Below are 22,809 nucleotides of genomic sequence, written 5' to 3'. Positions count from 1 at the left end.
TTACAGTTAACATTTTTGGTAGCTGCTTTTCAAGACCACAAAGCGAACATGCTCAGGAACCGATTCCTGATTAATCATGATTAATATAATCTTCATTACAAGAAGTTAAAGTCTAATCAACTATTATAATTACACTTCACATTATTGAAATTAGTTTTATTGAGTGACCCACTAGTTTTTGCCTAATAAGTCTGTCATGTTTTCAATGCAATGCACCTTTCAACTAGTTTTTCTCAAGCACACCAAACATCAAATTTCTTGGAGTGAGGTTACCTAGTGAGAGTTGAGAAATCACAACCAAAAAGCACAATTCAGCTTTCCCCCAGTGAACAGTATTACTCTATAAAATCAATTATTTTTGCTTACCGACTTCTCGAACATAGGCACTGCATAGCTACACAACATGCTTTACTGTACCCAGGTATTCAGTTATTTCACAAGTCATACATGAACACTTACAGCTAACTACATACTGTTCCTGACTATAAACATTTGCAGTAGTTATCTTTACCTTGCAATTCATCATCTGCATAGAAATTGCTTCTGCTTTGCAGAGTATATATTCCACATCGATTTTCATAGACAGTTCATTGATATGCTAAAAATAGATTCACAAGGTATAGTGAGATAAATTATAACTATGTTTCACTCAAAATACACTAATACCATGCACTGCATTGTAATACTGCACTGCTAGTAAGTATCACCTTATTAGCCTACCCCTTAAGATATGAAATGCTAGACATAGATTATAAGCTTTGAGAAATGGCTACTCAAAGATACAGTATGGAACAGCAGCATCTAAGGTCTGCAAGAAGAATCCATAGTACATCTAAACATGACAAACTATCTGGCCCTCCTACATACTTCCCCCCAGCAGCTCACGTTTTCACACATGATAAATTAGATCATAGAAGATAAAGCAAAAGTTAGTATTAAATATAATAACTCATCCACAGGGAGAACCATTTTCAATCTATTAATGATTTTATCACTAAACACAGACATCCGATAAACCATTTTGAAAGCCTGCAGGATAGACATTTAACCCTTCAGAAGATGGTATGCACCTTTCCCTCCCCCAGCATAAATCACAATCATATTGCACTAACTCCAAAAAGTTAACAATTTTAATTTAGTACCCAAAAGACAGCCCCATACTAGCCACTAGGAAGACAACTCTACTGCAGCCAAAACCAGCACAATAATGCGTAAGAATTTGGTACCTTTAGTATCTCATTAAACCCATAGTGCTTGTCCATTATTTGCTGTTTTTCAGATTCTAGGATAGCACAACAAAGGAGAAGATGAAAATTCTGACAAGGCAATTCCGTCCACATGACCTGTTAAAATATAAAAAACCCACATTTGAAATGCTTATAAATTTCCACTGGAAAGAAAAGTAGTTCTTAGAAAATATGTCCTCCAGCCAAATCACTTAACTAACAATAAGCTGTTTTTGAAAGTTTTTGTAAAATTATTTGGAATTTTACTTTTGGGCCTTTAGAGACAACTGCAAGTCCAAGTCACCAAATGCTTATCTGGTTCTTAAGCCATTGTCCACTATAATGCTACTAAACCACTTGAGCTTGTGGTCTTGTGAATGTGGGCTCTGCCTCAGCTCATGTGAAAGAGAACTGAAGCTAACAAATTATTTGTGGCTTAGAGTATCTGCATTAAGTGTGAACTGGCGGAAGAGTGCCATGCCCAGCAACAGCTTAAAAGGCTCTAATGTTTATGAGTAAGGTGCTAAAGTTGTTCCCAATCCTGCCACCATGACACAAAGACATGTACATGCAGATACTGCGGGTGGCTGGGTATTCCTTTCCAGCTGAAGATACAACTGGCTTTTGGTCCCATAGAGGACACAATTATCATTCTTGAGTTCACTGGGACTGAAATGTGTAACCTCAGTACTAATACCATATTTTAGGACATTTACAAAAACCTTTCTAAACAAAAAGTATTTGAAAAGAACATGTGTGGTAGGCAGAAAGTTGGAGAACACTTTTGCCAACAAAACCAGAAAGAAGAAGAAGTCTGCTTGCAAAGTTGCCCTGACAGATAAAGGGATTTAAGACAATGGATTTACTCTCAAAAAAGGCAGGCAAGAAATCAGACTGCTGAAAATTTGTTACTTCATTAGCAAAAAACTTTTTTCATCATTATTGATGGAATAAAGCCTTATAGCTGAGCAAGAGCTTATACTTGAACTTTCATTACTAGTACATATAATCTGTAAACAGATTTGCATAAATCCCAAAGATATACAAACCAAGTTCACCCAAAATAGAGTGCAATTAAACTTGAATGTTTCAATTCAGAAATTAAATTTCGCATTTTTATCAGACAACCAATATTCTGTTAAAGCATTCTCTGACTCCAGGAGAACGACAGGAATGCAAGTAGGCTGATAAAAAATAACAATTGAATGAAACTGCCTATAATCTACCAAACACCCTCTGTCTACACTAGTATTGTGTTCTTCTACTCCTACTTCACAAGGACATATTGACAGCTGTGCACTGATTTTGTTAAACATCAAGCTGCTGCCCAAAAAAATCCACACATTTTGCTACCATTTCTGATAAACCTTTCCAAGTCTGGGGCAGAGCATGCACTTAAGCTTATGTATGTAAATGCATAACAAGCAGCATTACAACATGTTGGAAGCATGGAAGAAAAAGCAGCATTTAAATTATAAATATGAAGATAAAAATATAAAAATAAGGAGCAATAACTCGTTTTCCTTTTTCTTTCTGATATAGCTACACAAGTAAAGACTCATTTGTTCTAATGCTACCTCAACACCCATGATTATTGTAACCAATGTATGTAATTAACTTATTCCCAACTCATTTTGGCTTTATGTTACCAAGTGGTATTAGAATAACACTGAAGCTAGGTATGAGACAATTGTTATTTTGTAACAGAACTTTTCATCTGGGTTTCTTCTAAGCCACCCACTGTGCAAATAAAAGATTAAGTATTGGCTGGAATTACCAAGTGATACTGCCTGTCTTGCAAGTGAGAAGGAGGGACTGAACTACTCTCAATTTTGGGAGAGCTAAGAAGTTGGTCAGTAGACTATCTGGGCTGTGTTTGGGAGGCACTGCCATAAATTAAGCCATCCACAGCCAGAGCAGTATAACCCTCACACAAAAGTCATTGCGTGTAATATTGCAAATAACTGCACTCACATAATGTGTCTCAGCTTACCCACACAAGGTGGAATGTCACCTCTCTATCACATGCAACTCTGTCACAGAGCAATGAAACAACCACTACATTTTGTACCACAATCTGATTATGGCTCTTGCTCAGAAACTGCTAAGGCTGGGAGTTAGCCTCTACTCCAGATGATGAGAACTGGCATCTCCCATTTCCAAGGTGAATGGAGATGGAAGAAACCAGACTAGTGAAGAATCTTTCTCATTCCTTTTTTTGTGATAAAACACTGGATGTCATGAATCCAGTGGGAACAGGGAAAAAGTGTCTGATGCTTACTTAATGGTTCATATGGGTCAGAGGACAGAAACAGAGATCCACAATAACCCAGAAATCAGCAGATTAGACAGAAAAAGCCCCAGAAGTCCTGGAACCTGGGACTGGAATCTCAGATGGGACCTCTCCTTCATCCCATCCTGTGCATTGCAAGTGAGTATGTCATAGTGTAGTATTGCCTTCAAATGGATTCCCTCAATTCACATGTGCCATTACAAAACCCAACATGAGGTTTGCTCAGCCAAATACCCAAAAAAGTAATTAATTTCTCTATAAAGGAAAAAGGCCTCTGGAGTCTATAGCTTGCCTTTGTAACTCCCATTTACTTCACTGCTACCAGTGGAACTGCATGGCTATGCACTCGAGAAAAAACCCACTATAAGCTGAATTGATCAAGGTGACTCTGGCCTTCATATAAAAACATTAACATAATGCCTTAATTACTTTCTTTTAAAAAGGAAAACAAGATACTCCCTTTCCCATTCCATGTCTCCTAGCAAAGAAATTGAATACTTGTAGTAAACATACATTATGATGCGCTATAAGAAACCTACAAGATTATCATATATCAAAAGGTTTCCATTGTCTTCCTAAGAGAGGAAAAAAAACACTTGAGGGAGAAATATAGTGTATTTCTTCCCTGTATGTAGACATATATATGCCCTAAAGCAGAGGTGATAAAAACATGCTAGCCTGGGACTATAAACCATAAATAAAAATACTGTTGTCATGTACTTCAAAAATTAGTCTTTAAAAAATACTGAGAATGCAATACTGGGCGGAAGAGATGAGTGCATCTCCCCTCCCAAATCATTATCATTTATACCTTCACATAAGAGAATTCTTCTGGTTTTGTACATATTGGTTTCCTTATTTATGAATGTTATCCATAAACTTTTTTGTCCTCTGGATGAAATACTACTTCAATACTCTACGATATTAAATTCCACCAACTGATGATAAAAAAGCTAAAAAAGATTTATTTTAGACAGTTTTAAATACTGGTCCTCCTCTTTATGTGACTCCTTTATCATTAGTGGAAAAAGTGAATAAAAGTATCAACATTATTTTTCATCACATCAGAAACAACATTCTTTTTCATTATAGTACAAATTTTATGCATCTCAGCCCTGCTCTTTTCATTACCCTTCTGTTCCTCAACCCATACAATGTTATTCCTATAAAATACTCCCTCCATTCATCTGAACATTTATTCTGTTCTTTGGAGTTCAGGAATATTGTGCCCCTGTTAAATGCATTTTTGACAATAAATGTTGGCACACTTCTCAATTTTCCCGGAATGAAAAATTAAAGACAAGAGTATTAGTTAACTGTAATTATTTCATCTGATCCCAAGATCACCTAAATCAAAATAAAAGATCTCATTAACCCAGAATTATCAGAACTTCAACATTTTGATGTTTTACATAATGTTATGTAGCATCACAAGGCCTTATCATCAAGATTAATGATCTTCTGACGTCATCCTCCTCATGGTTTTGTCTAACACAAACTACCCTGACAGTGCTTCATTCAACTTAATCTATAAAGAATCACCAATACCAAAGAATTAATCAAACAAATGCTCTTTCTTTTATCATGAGCTGTGTTCCATTAACAGTTAACTGGTACTCCCCACTTACTACTTTCACTTAAGAGTCTCAGTTGAAGGCTCCTGTCCAAATCATTTTGGACAGCCAATTTATGCAAACCAGCTCTAGTAAGTATTTTTTCATTAATTTCACAAGCTGTTCTTTAGGCTAAAAAGACATAAGAAGTGCTTTATTGTCCTCAGATCATTGTACTAAATCCTTTTTTTTTAATTTATCAGAGTATTAAACACTTTGCAAAATGATCCATGCTTTTTGTTCTAAAGTCCAAAAACTGCTGGAATTTGTGTGATGAAATATTTCCTTACCTCCCAGAGTCGAAGAATATCTTGAAAACTAAATTCCCTTTTAAATCTGATAAGAAGCCACCGGAAGCAAAAATAAAGGTAGCCTGAGTCTTGAGATTCTAGGAATAAGAGTGTGACATTTCAGAAGCATCAAATTTGGTTCAGACGTGAAAAAAAAAAAACAAACCCACACTTTACAGGTACATGCTTACACCACTAATTTTTAAGATGGCAGGATCTTTTTAGAATCAAGATATTTGCAAGAGTATGGTATATTTTTCAAACTGATAACAGGATGACCCTATTTTTTCAATAAGCATGAAACAATTATTGAAATATTTTAGGCATTATAAAGTTACAAGTCCTGTACTCATAGAATATTGGAATTATATTTAGACTTGTAAGGAACAGAATGCAGGAAGCTGTTTCAGTTACTGTGCATGAACAATACACCTACCTAAATAACTGCAAAATCCACTGTCTAGTAAACGAAGCAAATGACTCAGCTGAATAAGTTGTGTCTTCATACCCTGCATCTGTTCTTCAAAATTCTGATGCTGTATGGAATAAAACATTAGCACTGTCACTTTTATTAACTCAATTTTAAGATTTGCAGCAATTTTAAAGGAAGTTTTGTTATTGCAACAGTGGTTCTCACCCCTTAGGTATTTAATATATAGATATTTACCTGTATTTCTATCTAACAAAATGTCTGCCTTTTACCAAGAAGTTTAACTAAAGCATTGAACTGTATTTCTTTGCTAACATTTTTGTATGTAATAAATCTGATTAAGCTCTGTATTTCCCAGCAGCATAACTGCACTCAAACAAAAAAATTCTCTTTTATTTTCGTATCAGTCACACATTCTTGCCAAATGCAAAAGTCATAAAAGCCTCAGTTTGTAGGAAGTCTAAACTGCATTTAACAAAACCCAAAAGGCAGGTATATAATGAAACCACTATCCTGAACAAAATCCTGCTTGAGGACTCCTGATAAATACAAATTTGTCTGTGATGGTTACTTTGGAATTCTTAAGGAGCCAAATATACCTGCTTCATACAGCAATACTATTGCAAACCCATAACAACCTCAATCAACAAAAGCATATTGACTCCAAACATAAATGACTGCTTTAAAAGAATTCAAAAATCCCAGTGAAATTTATAAATTAAAATTAACCCCAAATACTATCTGTAGCTTATCTGTTTATTTGAGCTAAAAAAGCCTTATTTTACCATTTGATCCATGTATGATACAAAGCACCAAAAGGCATCTACTTCATTCTCCATAACATACAAGACAGGTGACAGCAAGTCACTCATCCCCTGCACATAACCTTGATGGAGAAAAAGCAGAGGGGGGAAAAAAGCAAAAAGAAATTTAAACTCAGCAGTTAAACAGTAATTTTTCAAGTGTGCAAATGACTGAGTGAAACAAATATTAGTGCATACAGAAACTATAATTCTCTGATTCAACTGCCTGTAAAGACAGATTTGTATTAATAGGCACTAACATCCCATAGATCTGCTAAGATTTACAAGCCATTTCTGCTAATCCAAAGAGAACATAAAGCAAACACATTGTTCCAATAGCTGTTAAAATATGTACAAACTGAGTTTGTACACAACATATTTTTAGTAAAAATGTTCCTATTTAGAAGTCAGGAGCATATATTGATATTTTTAAGATTAAGTCTCTACCTTGCACCATCACAAATACAAGCTTGTATATAATTTCCTTTCTATTTGTACTTGATTACTTTCTTCTAGACATTTAAAAATTGTGAGTATCTTTGCACTCCCTCACCCACACTCTAAAGATGATTTTCTTCTCAAATTCACTTAAAGAGATGTTGAGCTACAATTCCAGAAAAACACAGTGCAACAGTTCTTATGAAGAAAACTTTGCATTTTACACTTCTTTTTTTTTTTTTCTGTCACTGAATATGCTTTAAAGATTCCTTAATTTAAGCAAGTTGGGACTGTTCTGCTTGAGCAGTACTTTAAATACACCCAAGCCTAAGACCGTCTGTGTAACCAAGCAGATAAAAACAAACAATCCAACCTATCCAAGTGAGAAAGGGAATTAATAGTAAAGCATTGCTTGCAAGAAGCACCACAGCAACATGTCTCTAGATCTGATTCAAGGACATGCCTTCATATTTTGTGCCTAGAACTGGTGAATAAAATCCATACCACCTAAAAAGTACTCACACTCTTTCAAGAAAAGCTTTCATTTAACTGGAGGAAGAAAGCCCACTAAAGCATATAGTTTTTATAAACAGCTACAAAATTTTAGTTGTATAAAAAAAGTTTTTCAAGTTTTACAGTTTTTAAATGCTTCTTCCATCTTTCTTGTTTGTAATTAACAGTCAATTTACGTAGAGCATAATGATTTCTAATTTTCCCCTTCTTCCCAACTGATGATAGTGTCAGCTTATCTATTGCCCAATTGTTGCTGGCATGTCTAAATAAGAGAACACAATTAATGTATCTATCATCAATGATAGGTTCAACATAACATTTTTCAGTTGGCTGACTTTATTTCTCAATGATGTAATTGTAACTCTGTAACTGAAAAGAAGATTAGAGTCAGTAACCGAAAACACAGAACACCTGTGAGAAGAAAAACAGAATAAATAACAGCAAACAGGTAAATAATTAAAAGGTCAAAAGAAAATAGTGTTGTTCCTCACACATGAAATACTACAGCTAACTAAAAATAAATGCAGGGAACATTCTGTCCAAGACAGTTTAAAAGTCCATTTAATAATAAAACCAAACTCATTAATGCAGACTTAAGGAATTAATTCAGAAAAATAATCTATTAACAGCTATTCTGTCCCCTCCCCTATCCAGCAGTTTGTGGCGTTATTCAGACCACTCTAAAGCTGCTGTCAAAAGATTAAGAGTAGCACTGCACCAATGTGTAGAAGCCTTAGACAGTTACTGTGTCAAATTTACTGTATTTCCATTATTCTTGCTTGTTTATAAAACAAAAGACTTATCCAGTGTGCACTTAAGCCATCTCAACAATGTATTTACCAGAGTGGGTGGTGAATCTGCTTTACTTTCACCTATAATGTCACTGTGCATTAATGAATGCTGAAATGTGGAAAGAGATGTAACAGAGCTACATGCTTAAACCATCAGTTTCAGTTTTCTTTTTTTTCAAGCCAAAGATCAAGACTCTTTCAGAGAGAACGAAAGCTGACAAGAACTACAGCTCTATAGCATGTTTACTAGCAGTTAAAAATTCCATCTTACTTCTTGTTTTCAAAATCTGGCATGAAGTGGGCTTTTAGAATCTCAAAACTTTTCTGATACAGAATACCCAAAAAAACCTCCGAAGTATACAGCAGCCAAATGTCATGCCGGGGGTGAAGGGTGAACAAACTCCAAGTATCTTTTCCCTCCTTCCCAACACAACTGACAAGAAACCAAGACTTAGCTATCATATTAACAGTGTGATTAAAGTGAGATGTTATATGCTTTTCCCTCTGCAGCAGATGCATGTACTAAAATGTAATTTTGACAGATTGCTAAGTGCACTTCTCAAGAACTAGCTTTTAAAATATTCAAAGAACACCATGTTTACAAACAGCTGGTTCAGCATACTGAGCTTTAATTACAGCAGTGGCAGCTGGCTTATCATTTTTATTGACATTATCAGTCTTAAAAATATATATAACACTTCAGCTCCAAAGACCCAAACCCATTCAAAACTTTGAGAAGCAAGACTGCTTCAATTCTATTAAAAAAGTTAACACAAAAAGACCTAAACAAAAAAAACCCACACAAAAACCCCCAAAACAAAAAAAGAACCCCACAACAGTAGGCCTGTGGTGAAGACAAACTACCACTTAATTTCCAATCCCACTAGAGCTAATGAGTTCAGATGCTGAAGACACACACCAAATTGAAGAGAGGAAGAAAAACTGAACAAAGTTATCTACATTATTAAATACTACAAATTATCAAAATTTAAAAAAAAAAAAAACATTTACAAAGAGCATTGCAATCAATACAAGTTCAATTATATTAATAGAGCTTCGCATAAGTAAATCTGCATATCAGAAGCCAAGAAGGCTTTTACATTCAGAGGGACAAAACTTACCTAAGTCAAAGTCATACATGCAATAGGTCATCAAAATATCATGAAGTAAAATCAGTCCTGGATTATCTTCACCTTCATAGAACTTATTTGTTCGATCTGTCCTGTTAACATCTTTTTCTAAGAAAACAATCCAGATTTAAAAACACTTTCAAAACCAGTTTTACAAAGCCAGTATCAAATTAATTCAGAATATCTAAGCTGATGATTTCTTCCTCAATCACTATTGCAAAGCTTTGAGGTGTTTGAGACAACTGCATAACTGAATGCCATTTCAAAATAAAGAATGTTTTAAAATAAAGAAAATCCTTCCTATCTGCAATGAAAGTATTTGCTTACAAACATATTTTAAAGCTTTCTGCCTTTTCTTTGATAATGCATTTCATGAAAAAAAAAAAATCCTGATTATAATTCACGAAAATGTTTTACACTTAAGGAGGATTAAAAACAATTTTATGCAAGCTAACTCTACAATGCCATTTATGGATACTGATGCATTACAGCATAATCCATAGTTGCAAAGTTCCCACATGATCAGCTCAAAGACACTGACAGTTCGTAACAGCATTTTATAAATACTGTGGAACAAGCTCCTGTAACTCATAGCAGATGAAACTGCCTCTTTCATCAGGTAGTTTTGATGTCTGAAACATACCAAACACACAGCATACTCCTTAATAAGGTGAAATTTAAGACCAAGTTATTATGAAATTTTGCAAAATTTTGAATGCAGTTTGATAAAAGGAGTATTTTGTAGATTTGAATCTGTTTTACTACATAATTCTAATACTGCCACATACATTTCAAATACTTAAAAATTAAAATAATTTACTCAACAGAAATAAACACCTGGCCTTTTTGAAACTCAGAATTTATTTTTTTCTCTTATCATTCTCTAAAAATGTAGTTTATTAGTCTACCAAGACAAAACTACTTTGACCCTTTCAGCTTGCCTCTTGACTAACTGCCTGAAATAAGTTTAATCTTTCTCTCAGAATAACAAAGAAATCTTGACCTGACTCCAGAAAATATATTTAATAGAACAGAACATGGGTGCCCAAATCTCACTACCAAAGAAATAAGAATACAAACTGCTAATGCTCAGCATAATTTGATGAAATTTTTAGAAGTAGGTGTAAATCCCAGAAGTCAGAACGCACATACACAAATCCCTACAAGAAATTATAAAATATGGACATTTTCACATTCATATTGGATGCCATTATTTTAACAAGATTTCCACTAAAAACACATCATGATTTAGCACAAAATAAGAGTCTTTTGTTACTGAGTAAAGGAAGTTTAAAAATCCAGTTTGCAACACTAATATGTAAAGCTCTGAGTTACTCTACTTGAGAAAGTTTTAATATTAAGTACATAACCAAGTTTAGACACCTGTGAAAAGAGCAACATTTCATTTTTAGAGCCTTTTTATGCAGGCTTTTCAATTTCATATTAACTTTTAAAAGTGTGTGTGCATTTAGGCATGTTTCTAAACATGAATTTACCTATAAGGCTCCGGTAATCTCTTAATCTTGAATTTCGCTTTTCCTGCTCCTCACTGACAGACTTCCACTGTAGTTTCATCCTGAAATATTCATCCCTGAAGAAGAACAACAATTTTGAAACCAAACATTCATCTTTCCTTCTTTTAATTTAAGCATTAATTCATTCATTCTCTTAGATAAATGGGATAACAACACCTGTTTATGTAATGTTTTTAGTAAAACAATTTTTAAGAAGATGCCACAGGTTCTTGCATTCAATTTTAGCAGCTGTCTTTCAAAGGGCTTTCTAAGTCACTATGTCTTAAAAAAGATGCACCTTTTAAATTTATTTTGTAAGAAAAAAGTCACTGTACTCACGTTTTCCTTTTTTGCAGATTTGCTCTCTCTTCTTTAGTGCTATTCCAAGGAAAATATCCCAAAAGAAATTTCCATGCCTCTTTTCTTAAAGTATGGCAGAGACCCTATGGAAAAATGGGTATGATGCATCAACAAAAGCATTACCATACTGTGAGGAAACATTCCTAGATTGATACAACACTTCCCAAAGCAGCAACTTCAAGTCAGTTTCTCTTTATATTGTAGCCAAGTCTCATGTGCTAACTAGGTCTCAACTGGGAGGAAACAGGAAGAAATGAGAATGATTAAACAGAATACTGCAGAAGCACTGGATCCACACTTAGGTAAAAAAAGAAACTTTAGAAAATAATTTTCTCCCTATATTTTTGCTTAACTGTTAAAAATAAAAAACTTACAGGAATCACAGACTTTAAGAAGTAAAAAAAGTTCCTTTAAAAATGTATAAAAATCTTACACTGCTTCTGGTTACAGTTGCCAGACTTCTAGTCTTGCCATGAAGTGACCTTGAAGATTAGTCTTCCATTTATTTATTTTTTTTTAAACAAATATTTTCATCTCACAAGACATGGCTAACCTTCAATGAATCTTTCAGTCAAAAATACTAGCGTCCATTCAATAATCCTGCTTGTCAGAGATCTTCCCAAGTAATACTCATAATTTTTAGATGACAAAAATATATGGAGCTGAATCATATCCTGCTCTCATCAAGACAGTTTCTTGCAGCTCCTGCAGTACAGTCATAAGAATAAGGAACTTTTGCTATTAGAGTCCCCACTTTGGGGATCTTGAATCATAAATAAAATATAGCACTCAGTTCCCAGTAATGGGCAGAGATTGACAGGGAAGTGGGCTACAGGAAGAAAAGGTTTGTACTAATTCTCATTATTGTGGAAGGGTCCTTAATTGGGCACACGAATATTAAAGAACAGTGCTATCATCTTCTACTTCTGCTTGCAAACATACACACACAAAATGAATCCATTAAGGCAGCTGCATTCCCATCAAAATATAGAAATACTGAAGTAATATTAGGTAGAAAAGCTACAGGATACAATTAGTTTTCCAAATTTCCATCACCGACAGTAAATTCACATTCATATTGTAAAACACCTCAGTTCAATTAAAAATACCAGCAAAAGTGTTTAGCACTGGTCTGATGAGGGTCAAATCCCCACAAAATCAAAATCAGAAGCTTCTGCTTGAGAAGGATAGGAAAAAAACATTATAAGAGAAAATAATAAACCAAATATCTTAACACTGAAATACTGGTCTTTTCCTGAAAGCCACTTCCATTTGTTTTATCACTTAAGCTTCTGTATTTCCAACTCATTTCCTTTAGCCAGCCACATCAAGATGTCTCTCCTTGTAGAGCATTTTATATAGCTGCAAGGCTGCTGAGGTATTTGATTGGCATGAACCATGCTTTATGAAGTCTCTCAATAATACTCAAAGTTCTGCACAAAACATTACAAGTTAATGAAAGCAGTATATCCACAGTTTGGGAAGGAAAACAAAAGCCAAAATCAAGCCATAGGTCTTGCTGAACGTAGAAAAACTAGTTACCCCTTTGAATATCAATCGTTTTATGTAGTCAACATCTAAAATTCTTCCTTCAGAGTCCATATTCTTAGCCCATTCTTCAGTTGACACAGGCTCTCTTCTACTAACTTCAGGTTGTTTCCCTAAGTTGATCTGAAAAACACACAAGGGAATTATATGAATCCCAATGAAGGGCTTCAGTAGTTGCAAACAACTGCACAAATGGTACTAAGCTTGCCAGTTTCTTATAGTCAGTGCAATTACATTTCCACATGCACATACCTCAGGAACTCTAAGGATGTAAGGTTGCAGCCACATGAGCAAGTAGAGTGGGCCAACACAAGCAGATCTTTAGAGTAAGACACTTGGTGCTGAGGACCTGACTATACATGTTAATATTTCTGATTTTGGAGGATGTATGTATGTTTTAAATAACCTAATTCCACAAACACTTCTGAGCTAGTTTTCCATGAGCTAATGCAACACAGCAAACAAAGACAATCGGGGAGCTTCACTTCAAAAACACATTCCTGATACATATGAGAGCATCTTACAAGAGAACTGAAAATCAGCCTGGGTTTGGACATGCTATCCCTACATAGTCTGCACAATGTGACTGGACAGATCAGTTTTGGTACACAGACTCTTAAAAAATCCAAGGATGTATGTACTTTCAGAATTTATAACACCCATCAAAAGTTTCAGTTTGTGCTTAGTCTCTCAGCTCCCCAATTCCATGTCTAAATACAGGAGAATTCAGCAGAAAGTAAATTCTTACTATGATAGCATCCCCCAAATCAATTTGTATTTCAACTCTTTATAAGTCCAAGACATTTGTCAGATGGCCTAAGACATATAGGTCAATGTTATTTTCCATATATAGCATTTGTTATACTTTTTCTCATTGACAAATTAAAAAAGTGCTAAGCAACAACTTCCTAGAATGATGTTGTTCAGGCAGCTACTGCTAAGATATTAACACTAGCTTGAACTAAAATATCCCTCATATAAAACAGTTTAATGTTTTAAAAATATGTAAGCTGCTCAAATAATAATCACAAGCATTTAAAAATAAACCTTTTCCACATATCTATAAAAGACTCCAACAGGTGTCCACAGTGATTCATGATGTAATTAAAAGTTCATTCTAGTTTTGGTTCAAATCATGCATATATCTTTAATTTATACATTCTAGACATTAATTATCCAATTAAGTTTTTTTAAATCTCAAAAGAAACTGAAATGTTAGAAGTGATTAGCCAAGAAAATTGGTTATTAGCCCGCTTTCTCTAATTTTACTTAAGATAGCTCTAATTGACCTCAGAGGAAACACTGAACACAAAATCAGACATCTTTTAAGGCAGTGTCTCTAACATAACTATAGACACCATTTCATTAATTACAAACTTCCTTACATAATTACAAACTTCCTTTCAAAGAAAACTCACATTCACATGCATAAAAATGACATATTCAAAAGCAACTGATGATGATCTTAACTCCTGAGAATAAATGGTAGTATGCCACAATTGCATAAACAGTATAACTCATCATGCTTCAAGTCCTTCCATTCTTTTAAAGGAGTGCATAAAAACAATCAGTGCATCCGTATCATTAATTTATAGACTCACTCGTGTAATTACTTCAAATCCTGGCTCTTCCTGCTGATTTATCTTTAGCCCTGGAATGGTATCATTGAGAAAGTCTGCCATTTCTGATGGTGGTCGCCTCTGATTTGATTGATCACTTGAACGTAAACTTCCAACAATATAGTTTGTGACTTTGGAAAATTTTCCCATTGTTACTACATATGGATCTCTCTTCCATTTCTGTTATAACATGGAAAACAAGCAAAACACAAACATTTGTGTTTATAATATGTTATAATATATATACACACTTGTAATTCTTGTACTCAAAGGCAAACATCAGGAAAGGTACCATGGATCTCAAAATTATTTAAGTTTCATGTATTGGTAGTAATACAGAACAGTCATCACATGATTAAAAAACACATCTTAAGTATGAAGATAATACTGCTAATTGATTTGAAAGATTGGATAGCAGTGTTTTCAGTAAGTCTGACCTACACATAGAATTGGATCAGATCCACTGTTTGCTATCAGTGATTCATGGTACAAAACAGAAGCCTTGCACCCAGTTTCCCAACCCTCACAGAGAAAAGAGTCTGAACAAGGATGTACTCTACTAGGAATTTCACACAAATTTTGATTTGAGAACTAAATAACGTAATTAATTCATGAAGAATTTCTTTAATTAAACACATCAGTGGATCAACCCTCTGGCCTCAAGTCACTTAAGTCACTCAAGTTTTGCTGCTAATTTTCACAAGTCCATAAACCCCACCAAATGACAAGCTGTTGTAGTATTAAAAAAGCACGTACTTTTAGCCAATACTGTCCTCTTTGCTGCTGTATTTCCATTATCCCTTCAAAAGCCTCAGAAAATATCAATGAAAAGAATACTTAGTCAAGGAAAACGTAGAAAATTGTAATACGTTGTGGTAACTCCTAAAATATCTCCTTTCCCCCCTAAAACTAAGACAAATATATGAATCACAGAGAACATGAACTTGAATAGGTTTGAAATAATACCACAGGAAAGTTAAGAAGTTATCACATCATAGAAAACAACTTATAATTAAGTGTACTTTCTATAGCAAGCATTTGGTTTAGGATATAGTTAATGCTTCTACAATGGCATTATCCAGCAAATATTCTTGTGACATGGTAGGGTGCATTTTTTCAATACATGTCTTCAGAATAAAAAAATCTGAAGATATTACATACTTGTAATAAGCCGTAAGATGGTTCATCAAAGAGATTTTCAAAAGACTGAGACAGTGACTTCTGAGTCTTCACAAGAAGAACCCGTTCATCATGTGGAGATCTGCAATAAAATTTAAAAAGCATGTCTGGGTCCAACTCTTTTTTTCTGTAAAATTTTCAGAACATTTACTGGTTTTCTGAAGTCACATTTCAGGCTTTGTGCAAAAAATAAAGGATTTATTGCAGGATCATTCATGTGATGCAAGATCAGCTCTTGACACAAGTTAATCAATTAATGCTATATAAAACAGAACTTACATTATTTAAAAGATTATGTTATTTTTATATTAATTCTGAATTGTACTATTTCATTCCCTGAAAAATGAAGCTTTTGAAAACTTTTTGAGAAATTCCTCTGGAAGATAACTCCATTTACATGTAGGTGACAAAACTTTCTTCAAGTACATTTTTCTAGTTTTGACAATGGACAAAAAAAATGTGACACAGGAAATGTAGTGAGACACAGCCTCAAAACAATATATGCTGAAACTCCCTTAATATAATAGAGGAAATTAAAAGAGCCTATGTCACCCATACAGTTAAGGAATTCTTTCTACCAGTTAGTAAATCATATATTAGGGCACCCTGCAAAACATTACATTAAGGAATACAAACTGCTTTTCAATATATGAAAGCACATCACCATATTTCTAACCAATAGTACAACAACAGATGCTGTCAGAATAATTCTAAGATTCATACTGATAGGAACTTAAAAGACACCAGAGCCATCATACTGCAAAACAGAACCATCTCAGTATAGCCCTGCAAATATATGTCTGTGTAGACTCCAAAAGCTTAATGAACACAAACCTGACTTGGCCTAACTCATTGTATTTGTACACTCCTGCTCAATACATTTGCTACTTAACAGGGTTCCATAGGCAGATGAAAATGACACCAAAGGCACTGAAACCATGCTGCTTCTAGTAATAAATCTTTTCTTTTCCTCTCACACCTACTTCCCCTGCAACATCCCATTTTGCCCCCTTCTCCAGCACAGGCACCCCATTACTTCCTTAAGCAGCTGCTGAATCACCAATTTACTGCTCAGCAGATGACAGAAGAGAGAACAGCTCAGAAAGCAGGCTGACATTCAAGCCTCAGAGTTTGTATCCAGGCAGGAGAAAGCCAAGCACTTTGCCATCTGACCCTAATCCACTGCAGACTTTTATTTATAAAATACCTCTCTATTGCTCTCTCACAAAGTTTAAATACACTATTTCTAGTCTTTGAAAGAAAAATTACTTTCCTTTTTATTAGTACCTGCATCATCTACCATGTTATTAAAGTCAAAGATAAGAACTTTAATATGCCTTATCTCTTTCCTATTCCAACAGGACAGGACACTGTAAACACTGACGGATATGAAATGCAACAACAGATCTTCTTTTGAGACAGCCAGACATCACAGTCATAGTTCTGAGGCACCAACAGTTAATGAAGCTCAATTGGCTTTTTCTAAAAAACAGCACAGGGGCAAAGGTTGAGTCGTATATTATGTTTTTCTTAACTAAAAGAATTAAAACCTTGTACTGTATGCCTCTCTTCTAATTAAACACACTTTCTGGACAGTCAGGCAGGTATCAACACCTACTTAGGTAATGTTCAAAAATTTGAGCTATACACTTTCTGAAGCTTCCTCATAGTCCTGCGACTTGGAAACTGTCATCTGTGCACACAGTATTTTCTCAATATTAGACTGGTGCAATTAAATTAGAAAGCACCTAATCCTTAGGACAACAAATCACAACTATTGTGTGAGTTTTGCTGCTTCATGCTGATTTCAGCAATAATGTGATATATATAAAGAATGGTGTTAGAGAAGGACAAAATCTTGAGGTAATAGAAATATAAGAAAATACTATAACATAAGGAGAACATATAAATAACCTAAAATTTCTGCCTTAATATCAATATCCCATATTTTATAAAATACAAGTTGGGATGACAAGTAATTACACTGACAAATATTTACTTGTGGCATCCCAACAGCTGAGTAAACATCTTTTCCTAAATGAGGTTGTGAGCCGAGATACATTATGTACTAAAGAATGAATAACCATTAGGAAACAATAGAAACATACAGATTAACTCTGTCATTTCCATAACTTGGATGGCCTATTTGTTCTTTTCTCTTTCCTTAGAAAAAAATAATCATCATAATTCACGACTAGACAACAGAAGAGAATTTGGTGACAGAAGAGACCTTAACTGAATAAGGAAACTAAAACTGGAAGTTCCTGCTCACGTCAATGCATAAGGTCACCCAAACTGAATTTCCATAGCTATCATTGCTTTTTGCTTTAAAGTTCCTGAAGTATCTGCTCTTGCAATCATTAATGCTTGTAATAACTGTTCAAGGTGGCAATACCAAGCAGCACAGCACAGCCTGGAAGCTTGAACATAACTTCAAGTTTTGCTGTCTTATCCTAGAAATCAGTTAGAAAATTTCAAATATGTTGTTGCAGTCCACAGGTAACAGATTACACAGATCTGATATAAAGCTTTCTGTGACTCAGAATAACAGGACAACAATGTTTCCCTATTCCTGCAGAGGCTGGGAAATTATGAATCTAAATGAGGATGTTTAAGGCAGGGAACCTAGAGAAAAAAAAAAACCAGGATTTAAGATGAAGTTGTCATTCAGAATTTTCAAATTTTCTAATCTATAGTTGTACAGAGTACATTCCTATTTACAAGTTCATCATGTCCCTGTATTAGCCTCTCCTTTGGTCATCCTGACTTTTCTCCTTACAAAGTCACACACAGTGTCTACCAACTGGACACACTGACCATGCTACCTTCTCCAAGCAGCTGAAAACTTCTGATTATCACAAACCCCAACACCATGTCTTGAAACTGTCAAAGTCTTTCACAAATGAGTTTAACAAACATACAACCACTCACATCCTACTGACTTGTTCTCCAGCAAAATTTTCCTCAGTATTACTCAGCATCAGCCTGCCCTACTTGTTGAAGGCATCTCTGGTCTCAGTGATGCTACTAATGTAAGAAGAGCCCTCTGTAAGGATTCCTACAGCCATTTCACTATCCACCTTCAAATCTGTCATCACACTATTATGCTGCAAGTGACAATAGCAAAACACTTTCGAAAACAGATTACATGCTACACTAATATTACAGCTGTTCTAGGTACACATGTCATATCACATTTATTTCTTCATATTCTATCTAACATTATTTACCTGTTGGATTCTTAAATTATACTTATGCTTACATGGTGAGAGCAGAAAATTTTATTTTATTCTATACTTATGCTTGTGAATCAAAAAGGCTATCCTAGTAAAAAACTTGGAGGTAGCTCAATATAACTACACAACAACCTCAAATTATTTAACAGAATGATAGAGTCTTAATTATATTTACACTCAGATAGTTGATTTATGTGGTAAAGATCAAGAGCAAAGCACTGACCAGGCAAGAAATTACAGGGGAACAGAATTGTGTGGGAAAACATTTATATACCAATTGATCTAGCTGACAGTACTGTAAGTTACCCTAAAAACCCATGTAAATACTCATGCATATTTTGCACAAAGGAGACAATCTCAAATTGTAACACAAATTATCACATTTTACAGAAGTAGCTCATGAAGGTTTTAACTTTTACACTGCATGTTCATAAGACGCTTCTGCAGCCACTAGAGGGAGCAACTGAGGCATTCAGAACTAGTAACGCTTCAGACCCTAAAATACTTAATAAGTCAACAAGTTTTAAACTTCAGCTTACATTCCAAATACATATGTGAAACCACAGTTTCAGTCACCTTGAAAACTATTTATACTAATAAAAAAAGGAATGGAATAACAATCAGGAAGTATTACTCTGAAATTCTTTAGGTGATTTAAGTAAACCAATAATCTGTATTTTACAGAACTAAATGTTGTCTGATACTTACTCATTCAGTGCAATGTGCTTTTCAAGACATTTAATCAATGGTTTGCTATCTCCATGATGAAAGTGAAGAGCTGGAAGCTTCACATCATCCTTCAGACAGAACACCAAATAAGACCATCCCATGCCTTTTTTGTTTTGTTTGATTGATTTCAGATCTGTCAAACTGAACAGGAACGACCACTTGCTTTCTCTGTTTGCATGAGTTGTAGCATCTTAAAAACAAAATTAGCACATTATTTTAGTTTGACTTTCAGTGTTAGCAATTATAAATACATTATATCTGTCACTGTTCCTAAAAAACAAGCTCAAAACATAAACACCAGCATTGGTTCTAATAATAAAATGTGCACTGTAACTACTATTTCTGAATTTCCCTTTGAGCCTCCTTGTAAAACAATCAACAAGTCCATCAGGCTACTCCCCTAAAACTGTACCTACAACTTATAGGAAAAGGTTTTTCACCCAGAGAATGGTTGGGCACTGGAACAGGCTCCCAGGGAAGTGGTCACACCATTAAACTTAACAAGAGCTCAATAAGCATTCGGACAACACTCTCAGCTACATGGTGTGATTCTTGGGGTTGTCCTGTGCAGGGCCAAGAGCTGGACTTTGATGATCCCAGTGGGTCACCTGCAACTCAAGATAATCTGTGACCCTACAGCAGAAGTGATCAAGCAGTTCAATATACATCTGCTGTATCAAATTCCAGCAGCAAGCTAAATCCAACCTGCACCTTCACCAGGTAGTGCTACTTACTCAAACTAAACATGATATGTGCTACAATCCTGTAACCTATATATTACCCACAGTTACTACCCACGTGTCATGCGGCTACTACCAAAGTATGGGCAAGTGAATTGGAAATCTCCCGCTCACCCCTTCCTCCTGCAGTGTGCAAGCTTGCATACATGCTGTGCAAAACTGCATATATCCAAGGAGAAGGGATTAAAGTGTACTTTACCAGAAGACACAAAATTCCCAGCATGTCCAAAAGGAACCTGGGACACCCCCTGGCCTACTCCCATCAAATCATAGCAATCAGAAATAAGCAAGAAGTGGCAAAGAGCATAATCCAAATCTGTAGTCCTCAGTGACCCACAGTATGGATGAAGACATGCTCTGCTGTCTGGAGATGAAAATTCAATATACAAACTAGTGATGTGGCAAACCATATTTATCCAACAGAGATGCTCTGTGTGTATGTGTGTATATATAAAAGCCAAGGACTGTGCTTTACCCAAAAACATTCATAATCTGACATCCAAACTCTGTAGTCATACAAGACAAACATGACATTTAAAACCATTATAAAGACAGTAAAACAAGCACAATAATCCCCAGGTACAGGCTGTGAAATAATACATGAAAAACAAGTATTATTATACAAAAAAAACACTATGTGAGAATCAGAGACAAAAAGATTACTCGAGAATCACTGCTCTTTTGTCACAACTTGTTTTTCAACATCTATACTGAAACACTGTAATACAAATGGTGTAGCTGTAGAACTATTTTGCCCGAATAAAAAAGATCATATTAAAGACCCATGTATGTCATAACTGTACATTCCATCTCCCCCTACTGCTGCAGTATGGAAAGGCATTTTAGTAGTAACTCACTTATTTTTCTATTTTCATTTCTAGCATGACATCTAGTTTGAATTCCACGTATTTTAATGAATGCAAGCCCAGTGCAGATAAAACTGTTACTACATCTAATGATGAAGCAAGAAGTTAGATTTAATGGTCTTTTTCAATACTCTACTTTCAATTCTCTACCAATTAAAAAAAAAATAAAAACAGAGGCAGATGGCAACTATTCCACTTGTAAATTTTTTTCCACACCCAGAGATTCACCTCTTACCACAAATGAAACCCAGCCTTTCAAAAAGGCTGTTCTTAAAGGCAACTCTTCAGTTACAAGTTACCATCATGGAAGAAAACCAAAACACTGTACACACAAAAAAGCCCTCCACTTTTTTTTTTTAAGTACCTCCATTTGAATGAGGTTTCTTCTTAAAAGAGACTGTGGTGACCATGTCCCATTCTGCTTCATAACTACTTGGACGGTCTGCTCCTCGGGAACATTTTTCTTTTGGAGTTTGAGTCCACTCCACAACAGAACTGGAATCCTGAGAAAAACAACAAAACCAACTATCAACAACACAAGGCATGAAAACTGACCTGGTTTCTCAGATTCAACTTGAAGAATCAGCATCTTTATTTTGTAGATTAAATGAAAATGTACTGAAATCCTCAGAAGCATGATACAGTTCAACACAGGAAATTTGGACTTATGACTAAGACTATGTGGTTTTACTTACTAAATTCCAATACCCTAAAATATCTTTGTCTCTCCTGCAGACTCTATGAACATAACAAATTATTCATTTAAGTGTAAAACTTGAATCTTTTTTACTTAGCCCCATCCTCTTAATACTGATTAAACAGCACATATCACTGCATCTTGGAACCCCCACAGACTTCTATTTTTATTTTGCATTAGAACAGCACCTCTCACTTTCATGTCTATCTATGAAGAGTGAATCACCAAACTACAACACAGTAGATGCAGAGGGACTGGTGACTGTGATATATTTACACTCATTTGGTCTTTACTATTCATAACTAGTCCCCTACTATTTTATTTGTGAACCAAGTAAAAACTAAATACAGTCAACCTACACATGCATTCTAATAACCTGAACTGGCCTGCTGTCTGAAAATAAGATTCCTACATATAGCTATTACTACCAATAATAAATAAGCTTTACTTCCAGTTATGAAATCACCTATGCATTAGTTAACACAAAACAAAATCTCTAGAGAAGCATAATAAAGAACACTGATAACTAACAAACCTTTCCAGCACAGAGGATATTAGAAGTATCCAAAGTCTCATCCAGTGGCCTCCAGTCTACTACCACTTCATTTTCCTACAACAGAAATCACAAAAAATTCAACACTACACAGCAAAGTACCTATTGCCATATATAGTCATGGTGTGACTATGTTAAAACTTACATATACATATAGATGATGACAATGTCAAATACAATGTGATGTTTGTTCATTTACATAATCCTACACATGAAAAAGGCATTTAAGATTTGCCAAACT

At 34.9% G+C, this 22,809-nt stretch overlaps 1 protein-coding gene across 2 annotated transcripts in view; it reads right to left on the bottom strand.

Moving 5' to 3' along the window:
• The window catches only part of TBC1D15 (TBC1 domain family member 15), a 35,266-nt gene that overhangs the window by 1,527 nt on the left and 10,930 nt on the right, over window positions 1–22,809 (bottom strand). Inside the window, exons 3-17 of one of the 2 annotated variants that reach the window (XM_021528975.2) lie at window positions 22,551–22,625; window positions 21,683–21,821; window positions 19,692–19,902; window positions 15,730–15,829; window positions 15,325–15,378; window positions 14,551–14,748; window positions 12,944–13,072; window positions 11,381–11,484; window positions 11,024–11,118; window positions 9,519–9,635; window positions 6,638–6,738; window positions 5,859–5,958; window positions 5,423–5,520; window positions 1,227–1,343; window positions 512–598 (exon numbers count right to left, since the gene is read on the bottom strand). In XM_021528975.2, coding sequence (XP_021384650.2) covers window positions 512–598; window positions 1,227–1,343; window positions 5,423–5,520; window positions 5,859–5,958; window positions 6,638–6,738; window positions 9,519–9,635; window positions 11,024–11,118; window positions 11,381–11,484; window positions 12,944–13,072; window positions 14,551–14,748; window positions 15,325–15,378; window positions 15,730–15,829; window positions 19,692–19,902; window positions 21,683–21,821; window positions 22,551–22,625 — 1,725 coding nt within the window. The remainder of the gene's footprint in view (window positions 1–511; window positions 599–1,226; window positions 1,344–5,422; window positions 5,521–5,858; window positions 5,959–6,637; window positions 6,739–9,518; window positions 9,636–11,023; window positions 11,119–11,380; window positions 11,485–12,943; window positions 13,073–14,550; window positions 14,749–15,324; window positions 15,379–15,729; window positions 15,830–19,691; window positions 19,903–21,682; window positions 21,822–22,550; window positions 22,626–22,809) is intronic. The other variant, XM_021528976.2, reaches the window with a different exon arrangement.

The sequence above is a fragment of the Lonchura striata genome, chromosome 5 (assembly GCF_046129695.1).
Source record: "Lonchura striata isolate bLonStr1 chromosome 5, bLonStr1.mat, whole genome shotgun sequence".
In the NCBI taxonomy this organism is placed as follows: Eukaryota; Metazoa; Chordata; class Aves; order Passeriformes; family Estrildidae; genus Lonchura; species Lonchura striata.
This window is presented reverse-complemented; position numbering and strand designations above follow the sequence as displayed.